Below are 19,416 nucleotides of genomic sequence, written 5' to 3'. Positions count from 1 at the left end.
TAAAAATTTATTTACTCTAGATTGTAACCTTGTTGAGCTCCTTATTGTAACACATTCAACCACTCCCCTGACTTTTAGTTGTATTTTATTTAATTTTTTTATTTAATTTTTATTTATTTTATTTCACTACTTCCTAGTATTTCTTTTCTTTTTTTTTACCAACTTGAGCTGTTTTGTGTTGTCATTATATTTTGGGTTTGTTTGTTTGTTTGTTTCTGCTTTCTTAAAGCTTTTTTTTAAATACACTGTGTTCTGGCTTAAATCACAAATTACCGTCAGCATATTACTAAAACCCAACGAAGACGTGTGATACGAACAATAACAAATAAACAGACGTAGTTAAATTCACACTCAGCCACAGGTGTGACCAGGTGACCACAAACTGAGAAGAGATACTTTTACTCACTTTATTGATGTCCCGTCCACTTTTGTGTCTTTCATGAGGAAGGATCCACACTATGTTACGTCCGACGATTTTATTGAAAAAATAAATAAATAAAATAAACTCGATACAGCTGGAAGTTGTCCAAAGCTTTTGTTAGCAAACAGAACGCTGATGTTAGCTAGCTAACAATTCCAGGCTTGTTTCAGGTAACGTGTGACCGCTCCGTCCCAAGACCTTCCCATCCACAGTTATAGACTGACCTCAACTGTAACTATATTATTCTTATTTATTTAATGCTTATGAACTCACCTTGCTACAATTCATCAATTCAACCCTACTCTCGTTTGAGGCCATTTGATTTTTATCAGCCTTTACAACCCAGGGGGCGCTGTTTCACACATTTGCCCAGACTCAGAAAAGAGTAAGGACTACAAAGATGGTTCCATTTCCCACCTGACCCCCTCAGAGTCAGCCCGTTTTTTGCATTAGTTCATACTATGAGGACAAAATTTTGCCCTCATAAAATGAGTGTTTTCCAAACTACAGGCCAAACGTTTTAAATGTGCTCATTTTTTGTTTATTTTTGTCAGAACTCAACATCAAATTTCCAGGTCTGAAGACAACCAGATTCATTTTATGTCACAGTCTGATGACAACACCTGATTTCTGATAAGCATTTTTCTGTAATAACCTTTTGATTTCATCAGTATCACAGGTATCAGTATCACAGGTATTGTAGTTTCAACAGTACAACTACACCAGTTTCATGTCTATGACATTAGAGGAATAGAAACAAGCACTGATACCCTGGAAGTTTGATGTGTTTTATTTTAATAAACTGGAGAAAAGCTAAAAACTGGCATTTGGGGTAAACTTTAAAGGTTTGGATCACCATATGGGATAGCAGCTCAAAACAAGTTATGAAAAGTCTTTTTTATTTTTTTTTTATTTTTATTTTTTTTTACCAATAATCAGGCTCATCTTCTGCCTGGATTTTTCTTTTTTGGCTTATTGATAAATCTGTGGCTTAAAATAAATTTTCTTATTATTTGATGAACGTGAAATGTTTTACCTATATTCTGTGACTTTATTTTTGCACTTTTTGTTGAAATTGTTTTTTGTTGTTGTTTGCTTGTTTGTTTTTATGTAACACCATGATGAGCACTAAGTTTTGCATCACCGTTGCTGCCTAGTAAAGATATGCTGTGACATCTCCGGGACCTGAACATCACATTATTTTAACAGGATAAACACCAACAATGAAGGGATTTCTCATTAGGTTATTTATAAAAACATAAATTCTGGTGACTTTAAAACTGTTAAATTTGGTAAAATAAGACCGAAGTAGTGATACAATTCCTGGGATTTTTGCTCTGAATATTAGGAATCATGTTATTGTTCATTAATACAATATCTGACTAACGTTGCACCTAGTTTTAGATCACCACAGACATCAAATTAGAAAAGAGAAAACAATCTCGATGAGTCTCCATGCATGGCATGGGCAGATTATTATATTGATCGTGTTTTCTGTGTGTGAGAGTTCATTGAAAAATTAGAAGCACAGAGCATTTTCAATTTTTATTGACTTTTTTGGACAATTTCTTTTCCAGTGTCATCCATAACCGTTCACTTCAATGGTATTTGCATAATCTTTCATTCAATACTAGGAGGATAGAAACCAAGGTAGGCTGATGCTAGATGCTGAATTAGCAGCTGACAAGCTAAATCTGCACTCGAGCAAAGTAAACTAGTAATTGAGGAGGAGAGGTGGGGGGGGGGGGGGGGGGGGCGGGACTGTCCCGAGAGTTTGAGGAAACAATAGACATACCTTCCAGTTGTCCATTAAAAATGCACCTCAACATCATCTCTACCTGGTTTGTATCTTTCTAGTTGTAAGGCTGATTAAAAATAAAAAGGGCCATTGCTATTTAACAGAGCAATCTGCATAGCAACTGGAAGACAAAAGGACTGGACACTGACCCAATACAGAGGATGAGTAACACAGGACATCACTAGACAGGTAGTTGGCACACGATGGTCTGCCGTTTTGATCACAAACACACAGTCATTTTATTTTGTAGAGTGACTTACTTTTGAATGTCAAAAAAAGAAAAGAAAAAAAAAGAAAAATGAAAAGAAAAAAAAAATATATAGGTCCAACAGTTAGTGTGAGGTTGGATACGTTGGAGCTCTAGGCCTAGTGTTGCAAGAGGTTTAGTTCTGGCATGATCTCCAAGCATCTGGCAGTTTGAGTAGGTGCCATTCTGCACTGGCTAAAACCACCCCCCGCCCCCTTCCCTACCCTTCCTCCACTCCCACACCCCCTTTGAAAAGTTCACCAATTCATAAGGCTACAAGGTACATGCCACTACTTGACAGTATACACAGAAGCACAGTTACAAGCAAATGGAACGACGTGACGGAGGACAACCACTAGAGTGTGCTTGAGGGCTAATGACTGACAATTTTCACGCAGCTACATGAATAAGGCAGGAGAGGGGTGGGATACTGAAACAGCTGGCCTCGCTGGTCAGGCTTCATGTCTGAATAGGTCACCAGCAGCAATTCAATTGCTTCACCCCACCCTGCGAAGGCAACTAAGATAAGGGCAGCTCAAAAAAAAAAAAAAATTAAATTAAATTAAATTTTAAAAAAAAATTTAAAAATAAAATAAAAAGAACCTCATGTCTGGCCACCACTGAATTTGGTATAACAGTTCAAACCACAATGAAATGTCTTGTCTAATCAACATTTAAACATCGGTCTTTTACAGACTGTAGACTTCACCGTAACAATGGGTTGTTTTTTTTGTTTGTTTTTTTTAAGCATAAGACAGTATTTAATGCAGAAACAGAGCTCACAAGTCAATTACAGTATCTTAGAACACTTTTAGACTGAATCTGCGAGGCTAGACCGAGATAAGTAGACAGAAGGATGACAGTCTTAGAACTGAAGACTTTTAGGGTCAGCGGTCAGTCCAGGTCAAGAGGGGGTTGGGGAGAATAACGGGGTAGATTGTGTTGGTTAATTTCAGGCCCGTCTGTAGCAGCACGGCTTAGAAGCGCTTTGGTCCCCAGGGTGAGGCCTTGGTTGCCACTGGGGCTCCAAAGCTTGGGAAATCTTCAGAGCTGCTCATATCAGGGGCCTTAAGGGTAGGAAAAAAAAAAAAAAAAAAAATTAAGGAAAATGAGGATTTAAAAAGAAAAGGGCGTGACCACTTTGCAGATTTTTGACCTTGATATTAGAAGACCCTCACCTTCTCATTGGCAGTAGCCCAGGGAGCCTCCCTCACCACGAAGCCTTTGGATGGGCCACGCTGTTCGTCGGCGGCAGCAGCGCTACTGCCAGAAGGCCTCATATAAGCCATCTTTGCCTCATTTTCCACAACATCTGCCATCTGACACAAAACAAACTGTGTAAGTACCAATTAACTCACACAAAGCACTTTTTGTTTTGGACATTATCTGGAGAGGGAAGCTTACGTATTCCTCTTCCAGGTTGAGGAGATGGTCGATGGCTTCATCCACAAGCTCAGGGCGACCGGTGACTGTCACGAGGTTTGGGTCTGCAGCTCCACTCTGGGGAAACCTGAGATCAACCTGAAGAGTTTAAAAGAGAAGTTAAAGTTTGTAAGAATACAGAAAGTGCAGTATTTGGAATGACCTATTCCACTAATTACAATATCATTCATTTCTGTATGTGTGCACAGCTGTGACTGTGCTGTCTGGCAGGTTTAACCTTTTCCCTTCTGATAGTTTTTTTTGTGTGGGGGGGAGAGGATTTTCCCCCCACACCTCTTTGTCTCTGTCATTATACACAGATTTGTAGAGCAGCTACCTACACCTTCTCGTTTCACCATCCTAACCTTAAACTCATCCATGATCTTGCGAATGCCCTTGCCACGGGCGCCAATGATGCGAGCATGGACCCTGCTGTCCAGGGTGATGTCCTCAGAGATCATCTCTTCCAGCTCATCCACGATGGCCTGAATGGCATCTCGTGCAGCTATGGCTTTGTGCTCATACCCTGTAATAGTAATCTGATCCTATGGAGACACAGCAGAATTAATTTAAAAAAAAAACAAAAACACCCTTATACCAAGCATCTGGCCCGATATCGAGCACCATTATCAGGAAGCCCATTTCGATTTAATACCATAAGCCATAGACATACCTGGTTTTCATCATTCTTCTCTGGGAACTGGATGTTAACATCATGCTCAGTGCGGATGTTTGTAATAATGGCACCCTTGCGGCCGATTATCTTGGGGTGATACTTGGGGTCCACAGTGATGGTCAGCTTGAAGCTCCTGAGTGCCTGCAGAGGGTTTGAGAAAAGGTGGCAAAATGTTGGGTTGGAATTTCATAAAGTCTGACAGCTGGCCATTTCCCACTACTACTCAACCTGATGTTTGCCTAAGATAAGACTAATTATTAAGCCCTTTGTTCACTTGAGGATTATGATAAGGGTGCCCTTTGAGCTAATCTGAAAAGATTAGTGCACCATTTGACTATAAATCGTCAACACAGAAATAAAGACACCATAGTTCAGCCTCAACACACATTAAGTGCCACAATTGATGCATTTTAGTAAGCAAATACTAACCCGATCCTCCTGCTCGGCCTGCAGCTCTTTGACGCGCTCCAAGAGGCCCTCTTTGGCGCGGTCGAGAAGACTGGCCAAGCCGGTGATGGCGATTTTATCAGACTGCTGCTCAGGAGCAGGCACTTGAATATTAACCTGGAGAGAGACAGTGATGCCAGATCAAATATCCAGTAAAACATCAAGGCTCCTTCATTCCTATAAAGACATCTGCAACACACCTCAAAATCCTCCATCATCTTGCGAATTCCACTTCCTTTCTGTCCAATGATGTAGCGATGAAGCTCAAAAGGCACTTCCACCTCAATAGTTACAGGAACCAGGGCCTAAAGAAGGAAGACAGTTAGCTGTAGTTCTTCAAAAAGTTGCTTTTTAACATTCCTGAGCTTGAATATGAAGTCCAACCTTCAGTGCTTCGATGGCAGCCTCGCACCGCTCTTTGCGTCCAGAAATTATAATCACATCGCACTTCTTGGGCGCGTTGGGATCAACTGGCTCCTTCACTTCACCGTCAGCTTCTCCATTCTCCTGGACAGGAGCCTCAGCAGGAGGTGCAGCTAAAAGAAAATCAGAGTATTCAAAAAAATAAATAAATGTACATGCCCAAATGCTTTTTGTTGGCTAAAAATATCAACCATCAGTTTCAAAACTAAGTACAATTATTTTATTTATTTATAAATAAAGTGTTACTTAAAAATAAATAAAAATATCAATGTTCTCATAATGAAAGTTATATTAAGACAGAAACTAAAGTAATAGACACACTGCAGGTCTTTACTATTTACCTTGTGGGTCCTCGCGTTCTGGGAACTTGATCTGCACGTTGTGATCTCTAGTGATCTGCTGGATCCGTGAGCCCTTAGGACCCATGATTGAACGGTGGAACTTCTGAGGAATTACACACTCCATAGTCACTTGAGCCTCCTGAAAAATAAAAAGAAGAAAAGCTTGTTACATTTCAAAGAGGAGAATAAACAGAAAGACTTCCCTTAACAAAACACTACTAACCAAGTCCTCCACAATCTCCTGCATGCGTTTTTTGGCAGCTTCCACACACTCTTTGGCTCCTTTAAGGGTAACTTTATCACTCTGAGAAGCTGTGCGGGGGAAGCTCACCATAACCCCACCATACTCATCAGCAAGGTCCCTAAGGACTTGGCCACGGCGGGCTACAAAGTAGCGATGATGCTTGGGGTCAACGTTCATAGTGTCCTCAACAACATTGTCCTGCAACACAAAAAATAAAAAATAAAATTAACCGAATTGTTGGTTCATTTCATCCAACTGTTGACAGAACTCATTTGAAATCTTACCAAACTCTTGATGAGTTCCTCCAGCTCTTTCTGTGCATCCCGTACTGCTTCCTCGGTGCCAACCACAGTGATGAGTTCCTGGTCTTTGTCCTCAGGGGTGGGAAAGATGATTCTGGCGCCGGTGCTGTCACGAACCTTACGGATGTTTCCACCACCTTTCCCAATAAGGAATTTGTGGTACTCTGGTTTTGCATGCAGCTCAACAGTGTGACTCTTTGTTTGCTAAGGAAAACAAAATGGATAAAATTAGGCTGACATTTATTACAAGTAGCTTTTAACTACATAAGGTCTTTGTTCAAGTCTTTTTCCAACTGAAATGCATGAACTCCCTGATAATGGGATAATAACTAACCAAATCAAACTTCAGAAACATTTTCTTAGCCATTTGCGAGCGACTAAAAGGATGACCGAAACAAATGCTCAGCATGTGCTAATACAAAAGGAGCTCTTTGCCTTTTTACCTTCTCATTCTCTTCACCCCACAACTTCAAAACAATGAGTTGAACAAAAGTTCAGCTTTAATTCAGACACATATTTACAAACCTTCTCCTCCGCCAAGGCAAGCAGCTGCTGCTTAGCTTTCTCCACCTCCTCTGCAGGGCCTCTGATGGTGACCTTATCAATCCCTGAGCCCTCTGTGGGAAAGTGAATGTGCACGCCGCCACACTCCTCCATGATGGATCGCACCAAACGTCCCTTCGACCCAATCAAGGAGTTGTGCAGCTTCGAGGGAATGGACACATCCACTTCTGAGATGTTCGCCTGGACAACATGACAATTTATTAAAGCAAACAAGACAAGATTTGAAAACAACCCTAGTTTAAATTAAAAAAAAATAAAAATAAAAATCCCCACACATGCTAAAATGAGTGCCTACCAGATCCTTCTGAATGGCCAAGATCCGAGTCCGTGCTGCTTCACAGTTTGCCTTCTTCCCAGTGATGACAATCATCTCTGAATTGCTGTTCTCAGCAGGCAGATCAATTTTGGTGTTCGTTTCCTCTCGAATCTACAAAGCAAAAAAATAAAGGAGGTGTCAAATCAAACTTAAAATAAATTAACACGCCGATTTAACGTGAATTCAGAATCGGAAAACGTGCAGTACCTTCTTGATGTTTGACCCTCCTTTTCCAATGATGTTTCTGTGGAACTGCTTGAAGATGGGGACTGAGACAGAATAGCTGTTCTCCACCTGACCAAAGGAATCACTGAAGGTTAACACTTAATGACACTTCAACGCTGCAATAAAATACAAATACACTAGCACAGCATTTTAAACTTCAAGTCAAACTGAGATTTACCATTTCAGCCACTATCTTGTTCATAAACTTTGAACATTTTTCTACTTCAGTTCTTGGGCCCCGAAGTTGAACAATGTCACTTTTCTGTGCTGGGTCAGGGAAGTTAATGATGACCTGGAACAAACATTTAGAGGTAAGGGAGTAAATTTTCCAAGGTTAAAGCAGAGGGAAGAAGAAGGGGAGAGAGAAAAAAAAAAAAAAAAAAAGAAAAAAGAAAAGGGGGGACAACAAAACAAAACAGAGAAACAACCACAATGATGATTTACAGCTCACCTCTGGGAATTTGTCCCGCACTTCCTTAATCTTCTCCCCTTTTTGGCCAATGATGGCCCTGTGAAAACGTTGTTCGATGATCAAGTCCTTTGTACGCTCGTTCTCCTACATGAAACCATGCAATTAGAGACATAACAGGAAATCATTTGCAGAATTTTGCCTCTAAACTGAAGCTTGAACTAACCATGCGTGACGCAAGCTCTAGCAGCTCCTTCTTGGCTTCCTGCACACCCTGGGGATCCCCCTCAATGCGGATCAGGTTGCTCTTTTCATTATCAGGGGGGATGCGGACAGTCACCTTGTGCACCTCTTTGATCCGGTTGACTAAATTAATAAGTAAATGCATTGTTTCAGAAAAACATTCCTTGTTGTTGTTGTTGCAGCATCTGACAGCAATATACTCACTATTAACACCTCCTTTTCCAATCAGGTGACGGTGGAATTTGGGATCCACACTAATCTCTGCGTAGTCCATTCGGCTTACCTATCAAAACAACAAAAATCATGAGGAGCTTGTTGTCTAGCACTTAAGGTTTGCTCATTCTCACTTGATACGACTTCAAATTTAAACATTTAAAAATGTTCACCTTTACAGCAGGAATAAACACATTTACAGCCTTTTACAAAAATTTACAACACAAGTGTATAAATTTCGCTGAAGCTTACAGTTTTCATTACCGTGTGCAAGGCCACAGGGAGGTGACAGGCTTCCCTATCAGCCAATTTCAGGGAGAAACATAGCCTGACAAATTTCTGTGTGACTAAAGATTCAACACACTTACCAAATCTGTAACCATGGCTTCAATCTGGCCTTGCACCATTTGCACATCTTTGATAGGACCCTCCAGGGTGATCTTGTCTTCTCCCTCAGTGAACTCAATGTGCACCTTCATTCAAAATACATGAGACAGAAGTCAAAAGCAGGTTTAAAAAAAAATTAAACAAGTACTTTATTTAAGAGCATTTAACACACCTTGGGCATTTGTTGAGTGATCTTTGCCAAGTTCTGGCCCTTCTTCCCAATAATGAAACGATGAAGCCAAGAAGGAGCTGAGACCGAGGAAACAGTGTAACTGTTTGCCTGTAGAAGGAAAAATGCTGTCGTTACTCCTCAATTCTCATATGTTTAAATAACTCTTAACATTACCAGTCTTCACATGGTAAATGTACCTTGGCATAAACTTCAGTGAGAGCCTGACCCAGACGGTCGGGCTCTCCACGAAGGATGACAGTTTCTGAGCTGCTGTCAGAAGGTGGGATCTCAACTGAGACGCCAGTTCTATCCAGAATCTCCTGCAGGGTGTTTCCCTTGGGGCCGATCACATATTTGTGCTGAGACTTCTTCACCTCCACAGCAATAGTGGTGGTGTTCTTTTTCTACAAGACAGACAAGAAGGTGAGGGACTTTGCACAAAGTAAATATTTTCATTTTTTGTTCCATTTATCTGGACAAAGGAACACAATGTGCAGGGCAGGACGATTACTGGTGTCAATCTAGATGATAAACAGCAATACCAGCTATAGAAAAATATGAAAATCTGACTGTTGCTGCAGTCTGGACACAATTTCTCAGTGCTTATTTGCATACCTTGTCTTCATAAACCTTTTTGATCTTAGTCACAGCAAGGGCCACCTGCTCCTTTTCCCCAGTGATGACGATCTCAGTCTTATTCACACTCTGAGGGGGGACATTGATGCGGGCACCAGTCTCTTGCATCATCTCGCCCACTAGCTTATTGTAGGCACCGGTGATGAATGGGTGGTACGCTTTTTCAATGTTCACCCTCTCCACAGCACGCTTGTCCTAAAAAGAGGAAAATTGCTAATGTATCAGATTTGGAAGAGCTATACAACAAACTTTGAACAAATTATATACAGATATCCTTAAAAAGGTGTTGGCGTGAGGTGGTAAATTACCTGCTCAGCAGAGATCAACAGGATCTCATGCTTTGCCTTCTCCAGCCCCTCCTTGGTACCAGAGATCTTGATCTGGTTGCTGAGGTCGTCAGGTCGTGGGATCTGGATTTTGGTGGCAGTCTTGAGCTCCAGCTCCTGAAGCTTCTCCCCGTTTTTGCCAATGACAAAACGATGGTGCTCCTTGGGGATGCCAACACTAGCTGAAGCCTGTTGGTTTAGATTAGAAGGCAAATTTGGTACCACAGTCTGCAACTTATCATTTAAGAAAACCAATAAAGGCAAATCTCTTAACCTGAGTCTGCAGTCGGGACACAATCTCCTTACGGGCCTTCATCACGGCATCCAACTTTCCAGACACCATGATGGAGAGACCCTGATCTTTTGCTAAGGAGAGTTCCAGGTGCGCTCCGGTCTTATGCATGATGTCTACGCAAACCTTTGCTTGGTCTCCTTCCCCAAACTGGTTGATGTCCTTGTACTTGCGCTCCTCCAACGGCACATGGAAAACCTAGGAAAACATAGTTCATGTAAAAAAATAAAAATAAAAATCTGTGACAAACAGGATTAGCTTGACACAAAGAAAACCTAAAATGTGAGGCAAACAAATGCGTTCAAATAGAACACCACCAGCTCGGGTAATCCTCACCAAGATCTGTAACCAAAATACACAAAAATGTTCCTTCTACTAAAACCCTTCTCATTCTCAAATATAAATGTTTTTCCTTCCGTTTTATATCATACTGAAAACATGCCAATGAATTAAACATTTTATTTAAAAAGGAAAGATAATGATCCATTAATTCACTAGTCACACCCACCCCCCACCCTAAAGTAGACATCTGATTTATTTAAACACTGCAGTAATCAGCACCAAAAAATTTAGACATGGAAACTAATGATTCATCTTTTCTTTGTGTACAACACCCGTCAACCATCGGGTCAACACAGCTAGCTGCCCACACTGACGGAAGCGGGCGACAGCAACCCACTTTTGGACGGCAAGTTATGAAACAGGCAAGTGGGAAGTAAGACTGATGATGTCCCTATCAACCAGCGGAGTGCTTAGACTGCTGAAAGCTTAGAAGAAGAGTAAATAACATGACTAACAACACAGGCTCACGTTAACCTGCACAGGGAAAAAAATTAAATAAATAAATCTGCAGTGCTAGCATTACTAACGTTAGCCTAACAGATGTATAACAAATGCATTGTTATTTAGGGAGCCAAGTGGCACATGCTTCTGCACTATTTAAATCAAGGCCGTTAGATAAGGCTCAAGCTCTCTCCTCCCCAAGTTTAATCAATTAAGTCATTTTCCAGAAGAATCTGGAAAGAACAAGAAAAAAAAAATTTGACCCTCCGATGCTTTTTAAAGCTTTGAGTCAGTTTTTCTCCTGACTTGCTTACAGAAGCCTAATTTCCACAGATAACCGTTTGAGTCACACAAATCTCCTGCTATTTATGGGTAATCATTTCTTTAATTGATTCTAAATGACTGATAAGGCTTCCTGTGTCACTGTAGCTGTATGTGTCTGTGCTATGGTTGTTTATTTCACCATGTTTACTGCTGCGTGTCGCAGAGCATGCCGTCTTCGTACCAACCACTAGTGTCACAGAACATACAGAGACAGTTATTACACGACGAGGAGGAAAACCCTTCTTAAAGGTTCGTCTTTTTACAACATCCAGTGTCGCCCTGTACACAGAAACAGCTGCCATGCCCAGTGGAGAAGAATCCATCATCAGCAGGAAACAGACATTTTAGCTTTGACATACACAACTACAATCCACTTACATGGAAGGATCATATTTGTCATTTGATTATTTAAGTCTCCTATTGCTACACATATCTCTAAATATATAATGCATGTAGTAAACTCTTAATTAATGTCTTTGTCATTTACTTTCAAATCATATAATTAAGATCCTGTGGCAGACTCTTAAAAAAAAAAAAAAAAAAAAAAAAAAAAAAAAAAGTTCTATAACTGCATTACTATTTCAAAGGAGAAGTTGTACCTGGGTGATAATCGAAGACTTGAGAGGACGGATCTTTGATGCCCAGGCGCTGGAAGTTTCCTGGGTCCCCTCAGGTTGGGCCGCCTTCTCGGGGAGAGGTGGGAAGGCTTCCTTGTAGGTAGGAAGGGCTTCCTCATCCTCTCCAGCACTGGGTCCTGCCACAGCAGCTGTGCACATAGGAAAGACATACACCATGAAGCCACTTGTGGCTCGGCTTGCATTTTACAGGCCATAGAGTCTTATGTCCAAATACTCACCACCACCCTGCTCTGGCAAAAGCCCACTGCGGTGCGCATTGAAGGTTTCCTGCGTAAGTACAGCGACTGAGCTCATGGTCGAAATCCCACGTTAACACGGAGTCCGAGTGTGCCACTAAAAGAAGAGCTTACGTCATCTTCACAAGCTTAGTAACAGTACACATAGCAAGAAAATACATATACAAGTCTCAAAGGAGACGTAGTCTGCTCATTTTGAGCTTTTTCTCAAATTCACCTCGTTCATACAAGAGATGTCGTCGGATTTCTTTCTGATTTGTAGAAATTAAGGATGGACAGAGCTGATGCTCGAAATGGAGGTCGCTCAGTTCTCTGTCGTTCTGTTTTTACTTCGTCCTGTGTCAACCGTAGCAGCTAGAATAACCTGCTACAATAACTTTTCTGTGTGCTGAAGTTTGTTTGTTTCCTTTACTCTAGTTCAAAACTGGCTGAGTTAGCTGAAAAGCTTCGACGAGTCAGCTTCTCTCTCCCTCATTCACATTCAGTCATGTTTCATCAGACAAACATTACATAAAAGATTAGTAATCAAGGATGTTTGTTCAGTGTTAAACTTGCACTGCACTTATAACAGCACCATGAGCGTAAATGTGTGAGGTGAACTGGCAGTCTGCAGCCTTATGACTCACACTGAGCTGAAAGGAGACTAGAGCAAATAATTTAGGTGAATGAAGCCAGTTGAATTTTATTTTTCCATGGTTTTTATCTTCAGCCTGTTTTCATTTATTGTATCAATAATTACCAATTCAGCACATTTTTATTCTGATGCATTTTTTTTTCTTTTTTTTTTTTAAATGAATCCCTGTTTCTTTCTCCCAATGATAAATACAACTTATTAATATAACCCTCCTAACCGCAGACACCCAAAGCTAGAATACTGGTATTGTATTGGAAAACATTATACTGGTGCATGCTCGTTACAACACTTCACTATAAGTCTCTGGGTTTTAACTTTTTGGATTGAACCAGTTAGTTAGCCCTGTGTATGTAATTTGCATAACAGCAGTGACAGTGATAGCTATAATGCACTCTTTGTTTAACCAAGAAACTGAGTTTTGCATGCACTCACAGGCAATTTTAGCAAGGCCCTTGTTTCAAGTGGTGAAAGTGTCACAAGCACAGTTTAATGTGCTAAACAAGCTTATCACACACGGACTTTGGGATGTTCACCTTTATCTAATCTACATTTATCAGAGAAAGCCATGTGCGACAGAATAGTCACTCATCACATTCACACGTCAGCACTTTGCTAATGTATGCCGAGTCTAAGTGGGGAGTAACTGAAGAGATTACGTCCTAGCAGAGCGGTGGTGTGGGCGGGGCTGCAGCTACAGCACATTTTGTTTTTCCAACAGGAACTCTGTTCAACCATCTTCTCCAGTTCTATTCTAAGAAATGTAGCCAAGTGACAAGGCTGCAAGGTTAAGAGGATTTTACCCCACTGACCCCTCTGCATGTCCACGCTGGATAGGATTAAAGCAAAAATCCGCCAACATAAAGCTCAGCAGCCCCGTCTAGGATCTTTGAACCAATAATTCTTTCCAAGAAAGAAACCACAAGGCCAATCCGCTTATCTATAACAGTTATTTTAAAAAAACAAAATGAAATTAATTGATCTTGTTGACGTTTCGGCTTTCTGAATTATAAACGAAGTTGATGATAGAGTTCCATTAAAAACAACAACTGCACTCTGTGTTCCAACTACAGGTCAGTTCGGTTTAACCATCAATGATGAAACTTGATATCAGCCAAAGCCATCACCTCGTTCTTCTTGTTTTGTAGACAAACATCAATTCTAGCCAAAGCACAGGAATGCAAGTTGCTTCAGTGAGGAGTTTCCCCTCCCAAGCGTGACTGAAATTCATCTGAAAGCATAAAGACTACATCCTGACTTTGTTTTGTCATCGATCTGTAAATTGTGGGAAATTTGCTTCCATGTGGCTGTGTGTTTAGCTGCTCTATGAACACCCTTGCAGTGGGGCCTCCTCCTTGTCAGACTGCATAAACTTCTTGTGCCCACTGCTCATTAGCGGCACTATAAATTAAATCTCTTTACGGTTACAACTGATCATTCTTGGCCTGGAAACTTATTTTAAGTGAAGCTGTCAGGTAACTTTGAAGTGTTTCACTGCAAAAAAATTTAAAGCACCAGTGATCCAAATCCAAAGTTATCCATGAGGGGAAGGAAGAAAAAGAAAAAAAAAAAAAAAAAAAAAAAAAAACTGTAACGATCATCTGTTTGCAGTCGTAGGCAGTCAGTCTGCTGTTTACTTTGATTGTCAATATGATGGGTGTCCATGTCTATTTACTCTGGGTGAGGCTGTAAAACTTTGTGAAAAGAGTCTGATGATAAGGATACTGAGGTGAGTTATTTAGGAGATCCTAACTAAACAGCCAAAATTGTTGGACCTGGACTCTTACCGAATAAACTCCTGTAATGTGAGAATGTGATCAAACCGTTTATCAGAGGGAGAGTGATTTTTAAGGACTCATGCTAGCTGCCATAATGTTAACTTAAAACCAGCTACTGTTTAGCAGTCTCATTATCAGCCAAACGGAGATGAGAGGATCGTATATCTAATCTGATAACTAGTAATTACGACGACATTATGAATAAATAAGCATATTTTTGCACATTTGTGTTAGAACCCTGACACAGTTCAGGAGATGGGGCTTGAAGTGAGGAGGTTAAGGAAATGCGGGAGGACAGATACAAAATACATGTACAAAACTTAAAGGCTTATTATGGTTTGAAAAATGTATTTGCGATTGTTAAATTAAACTAGTTGTACCATGTATGTGGCAGCTGTTTATACACAAGTGATTAGGTAGAACAGCACTACTGTATTAAAAATGGAGGCAAAACCTGGCTGCTTCCACAAACCAGGGCCTGCGCCGATGCATTTTTAATGCATTAATTCTAAGTTCATGACAATGTATCATTTTGTTGGAGGCCATAATTACTCACTAATCAGTGAATATTTGAGTAAAACTGTCTAAATAACTTAAAGAAAGAAAAAAAAAAAAAAAAAGAAGAAGACAACTTAATGTTATGTTGGCAAAAGTAAGTGCCAATATAAAAACTGTACAAACTTACCAGCTAAATGGTCAGTTACCAGATAATCCGTCCTGTAAAGATGAAAGCTCCCGTCAGCCTGCCAGCTTTTGCCTAGAAAGCAGAAAAAGAAAAAAAAACAACTGTTAAAAAGTCTGGGACCTCAGTTTAAATCCACAAAGAAAACCATGTTTTCAGATAAACGTCTGTGTATGAGTCTTACACCATGACCTGCATTTAAAATGTAGATCATTAAATTGCACAGTAATAGTGGATACTGATTACAAACAGAGCCAATATAAGGAAAAAGAAAAAACATACTCATGCTTCACAGACATATCCACTCGTCAGGCCTAATTGCACATTTTGTTATAGTTGTGGTTCTGATGAGCCCAGTAAGATAAACACTGCCAACTCATGGCTGAAACCAAATGGTAAATTAAGAAATGTTCAGATAAAGCAGATGCCAAGAAATGCATTAGTGAACAGCAGTAAAGCATAGCTGCCGCTGGAGCTCGCTCTCCTCAACAAGCATCTGGCTTTCATAATCAGGACGCTGCCTTGTCGTACAAAAAGGACAGAGCTGGCAAGTGATGAAGCTGCTGTGTGTGAGCCAGGTAACCAGGCTATCACGCTCTCATGCAAGAGCCTGTAAAAGCACACAGTGAACAATTCGCATTAAATGTCCTTATTGACATGGCTGTGCTGAGGTCTCAGAAACACTTGGGATTCATTTCGCTAGTTTGATGTCACAGATTTCCTCACTTGCTCAACAACCCTTGGAAACAGTCAAATTTTCCACTGAGGTGTGGACAGACTCCCATAGGATGAATGTTATTAACTCAACGAGTGTTGTTTGGGAAGAGGTGTACGATCTGCCAGGCACTTTCTTTGGAAAGCCCAATATTATAAGAAGACGCACTAAAAAGTAGGTTTCTAGCTCCCTTTGTTAGCGTTGGCAGAAGTGACAACATGTGGCCTGTTCTCATTAATATTATTAAAGCGACTAGTGATAGAATGGCCGTGTACAGCTGCTGTTAATAAAGCTTAGCACTTATGTTTTTATTTGGAAGACAAATCACAAGCCCAAAACAGTTTCTAATAAAGAGTCCCCCCAAAAAACGCCTGTACATTTATCTAATTGACCATTCACGTGCTGGTGTTACAGGGTGCAGAGGTTTGGCTGCTCATAGAAAAACCATAAGGAAGAGGAAAAAGGAACCGCATTGGCAAGAAGACCTGAGATTTCTTTGTGTGAAGAAACAATAAGGTGGAACTGAAAAGGAATACACTTCTCTGAAAGCAACACCAGCATAAGGCGGTCAGGGCGGAGGAAAACTTTGGCTGACTTGTTGCAAAGCAAATGGGACGACATGTCAGAGGACGGCATCTCAGTGGGTGGGAGTACCAAGCAATAAGGATGAAATTACAAATGCAAGTGAGCCTACCAATGATGTCTTGATGCATGCTCAAACTAATCAGACCCAATCCAACATGGGTATTTGAGGAACGTCTTCAAAATGTCTCAGCTTCTATCTGATCAGTTTATAAACTAAACCAGTGTCAGGAGTATTTCCAAGAGCCTGAAAGCATAGTCTGGACACTATGCAAACGAAAGATACTTTTGTCTGCTTCCTTTTTTCCACAAAGGATCGCCCCAGCAGATAGCTCCACATGGTTGATTTGGCAGAGTTCTTATGTAAACAGGGTAAGTTACATTTGTAGTCGCCATTTATTAATTAACATAAATTGGAAGTCTGATTGCTTCAGATGCCATAATTTACAATATCATTTACAAAATGTTCAGTTTCAGTATGATCCGAAATTATCCACAGTAAAGTCAACAGGCATTTACAAATGCCACACAGAAAGGACTTGTTTTTCTATAGGCTTCTACACAGCCATAAAGTGGTTGTTAGAAATAACAAATGTTTAAGGCATGCTCATGATATCGTCACTTTGTGTATCAGGACACCACTATTATCTTTTTTAAATCATCTGCTGGAGGTAAGCAGGTATAGGACCAGTCTATATGCAATACGGAGAGCACTCCAGAATAGCAACAGGATTCAGGAAACCCTTTTCTTTGAACAAATTTTCCTTGGAAAAGAAAGAACTGGCCTGATATGATACTTGCCCTTGAAAGGCCAGAGGCCTTTTGATTAGCAGTTTGGTTCAACAAATAGCTGCCACAGCACTAAAGCGCAAGTGTGTTTTGGCACAACTTTGGCAATTCCAGAGTAAAAAGTCTGCTCAAAAAAAGAAAAGGAAAGAAAAGGGGGGTCCAGAAACAGGATCGTGACCCAGACGGAGGCCACATATTTACAGTGCTAAGCAATGAGATTCTTTTTATACTTGAAGTTGTCCTGGAGCCGTCACCTCTTCACATGTAACCACAGTATACATCCGTTACTTGAAATGAAACATGCAAATTCCTCAACTGTCAGGACAAATTACTTTGCCTTCTCCTCCGAGATATCAGCAAATTCTTTCATTTTTTTTTTTTAACTACACACTATAACACAGTCAATATTAAAACCATACAAGTGAACCGCTTCTTCCAGCAGAGCCTGTGCAATTTAATAATGTTTATTAATGCAATTATACAAGATAAAGAATTTAAGAGGTTGTTTTTTTCTTTAAAAAAAAAACAAAAAACAAAAAACACAACAACAAGGAAAGAAAAAATGTGTAGCCTAAAACCAAAATAAGAGTGTAAGTGGAGAGCATTCACCAGAGAGACCCCAGAACATTAAATAAACATGCCACGGGTACAGCTGTAGCAACCATTAATTAGACTTATTACTAGTTTAAACCAGTGTAATGCAGCTAAATGACATTTTACGTTACGTATTGGAGACAACTTGTACTAACGAACTGCTAACAAGTTCAGAGTGCCTGGCTCGCCTTTGCTAGTTAAACTCCCATTAGCTTCAGCATGACAACCTTCGAGCCTTTATGACATTATACCCCAATCCCAGATTAAGGATTTAAGAGGCTGGTTAGTGTGACTGCCAGCTAACACGATATCAAGTTAACCAAAAGCTGACAGCTGCCAACGACACATTTTAGTTAATGCTAGCTGCCGTCATTTGGCTAACATTGGTCAACCATTAAAAAAAAATGTAAGAGATCGAGACAAACTAACACTGTCCCTACTGTCGGGGTTACTGTAAATATATGGGTCTCCTATCTGAGGTGGGATATTCACCGGGATAATCAGTGAGTCACGGATTACTGAATCCAAACCCTTAGCCGGTTAGCAAACTTGCTAAAAACTTTGAATGCGGCGTGTGACACGTAGCCCCTCAGCTAATGGTGAAGTTAGCTCAACGAGACCCACACACAACTTCAGGCTGTGCCTCAAAACAGCTAACAGCATTAAGATGGCAGCGAATCAACAACTAAAACAGTACCGTAATTCTGAACACATTCTCAACCCGATGTGTTGTCGTTTTTATATGTTTTAGCCAACACTGCTGAGCTCGTTAAAACTAGTTGAACTGAGAGCCTTTAGCTAGCGTGCTAATGTTAGCTTCGAATACAGTTGGTTCTTCTAGCTGGCTAAGTCCACGTAGGCATACAGCTGAGCACGGGAGAAATGACACGGAGTCAGGCCAGAGCACGCTATAACGATCTGGGTTCATGGGAAAACTGTCCGCTTTTAACGAGCACAGCTATGGCATAAAAAACTGAAGTCATGTGTAAAGAGGATATAGTCACGTTCAGGAGGAAACTAAAAAGTACTTACTTATTTTTATGTTCTCGTCTGCCCTGAAGGTGCAGAAGCTGAGATGAAATTCCACTGGCGAGAAGGTGGGATGGAAGCCGGACGGATATATACCAGAACCGCCCACCAATCACGTCCTCCAACGTCACTCCAGAGAGTCTGGTTACAAATAACTTCTTCTCATCTCCAGCAGTATAAGTTCTGAACTTTGATCACACTGAGCAAGAAAATCATGTGATAAAAAACGGGATTAAAGTTGTCCTCTCTTCTAAACAGTTCAAAGTCCCGCTAAATTAAAATATAAATTAATAAAATGAAATAACAACTACAAATTCATTTGTTATTATCAATATCACATTTAAATATGAAATAAACAGGGCTTTTAAGTAAGTGATCAGTATAACATTTAACTCATAAGTGTTTCTTACATATAAAATAATTGGGGACCTACCAAAGAGGTTTTGACCTTCCCCAAAGGAAAATTGCCATAACTCATTAATATTAATTCACTCAAACATAAAATACACACGTTTTTCGAAGTCTTCTTTA

At 40.4% G+C, this 19,416-nt stretch overlaps 1 protein-coding gene across 1 annotated transcript; it reads right to left on the bottom strand.

The window, feature by feature from the left end:
* Window positions 1-1,953: 1,953 nt before the first annotated feature.
* Window positions 1,954-19,039, bottom strand: hdlbpa (high density lipoprotein binding protein a). The gene is made up of 28 exons (XM_012919543.3): window positions 18,889-19,039; window positions 15,180-15,251; window positions 12,068-12,182; window positions 11,811-11,977; window positions 10,087-10,302; window positions 9,795-10,001; window positions 9,466-9,681; window positions 9,048-9,254; window positions 8,851-8,958; window positions 8,660-8,764; window positions 8,283-8,361; window positions 8,062-8,201; window positions 7,878-7,982; window positions 7,605-7,718; window positions 7,409-7,495; window positions 7,181-7,312; window positions 6,847-7,065; window positions 6,304-6,525; window positions 5,999-6,217; window positions 5,776-5,914; window positions 5,396-5,547; window positions 5,212-5,316; window positions 4,994-5,128; window positions 4,562-4,705; window positions 4,254-4,433; window positions 3,871-3,987; window positions 3,645-3,785; window positions 1,954-3,533 (listed from the first exon to the last, which is right to left on the bottom strand). Exons 3-28 carry the CDS (start codon window positions 12,141-12,143, stop codon window positions 3,444-3,446), a joined length of 3,822 nt encoding a protein of 1,273 aa, XP_012774997.1. The 5' UTR covers window positions 12,144-12,182; window positions 15,180-15,251; window positions 18,889-19,039; the 3' UTR covers window positions 1,954-3,443.
* Between the last annotated feature and the right edge of the window lie 377 nt (window positions 19,040-19,416).

Source organism: Maylandia zebra, linkage group LG23 (assembly GCF_041146795.1).
Source record: "Maylandia zebra isolate NMK-2024a linkage group LG23, Mzebra_GT3a, whole genome shotgun sequence".
In the NCBI taxonomy this organism is placed as follows: Eukaryota; Metazoa; Chordata; class Actinopteri; order Cichliformes; family Cichlidae; genus Maylandia; species Maylandia zebra.
Note: the sequence above shows the minus strand (reverse complement) of the source record. Positions and strands in the feature narration are given on the sequence as shown.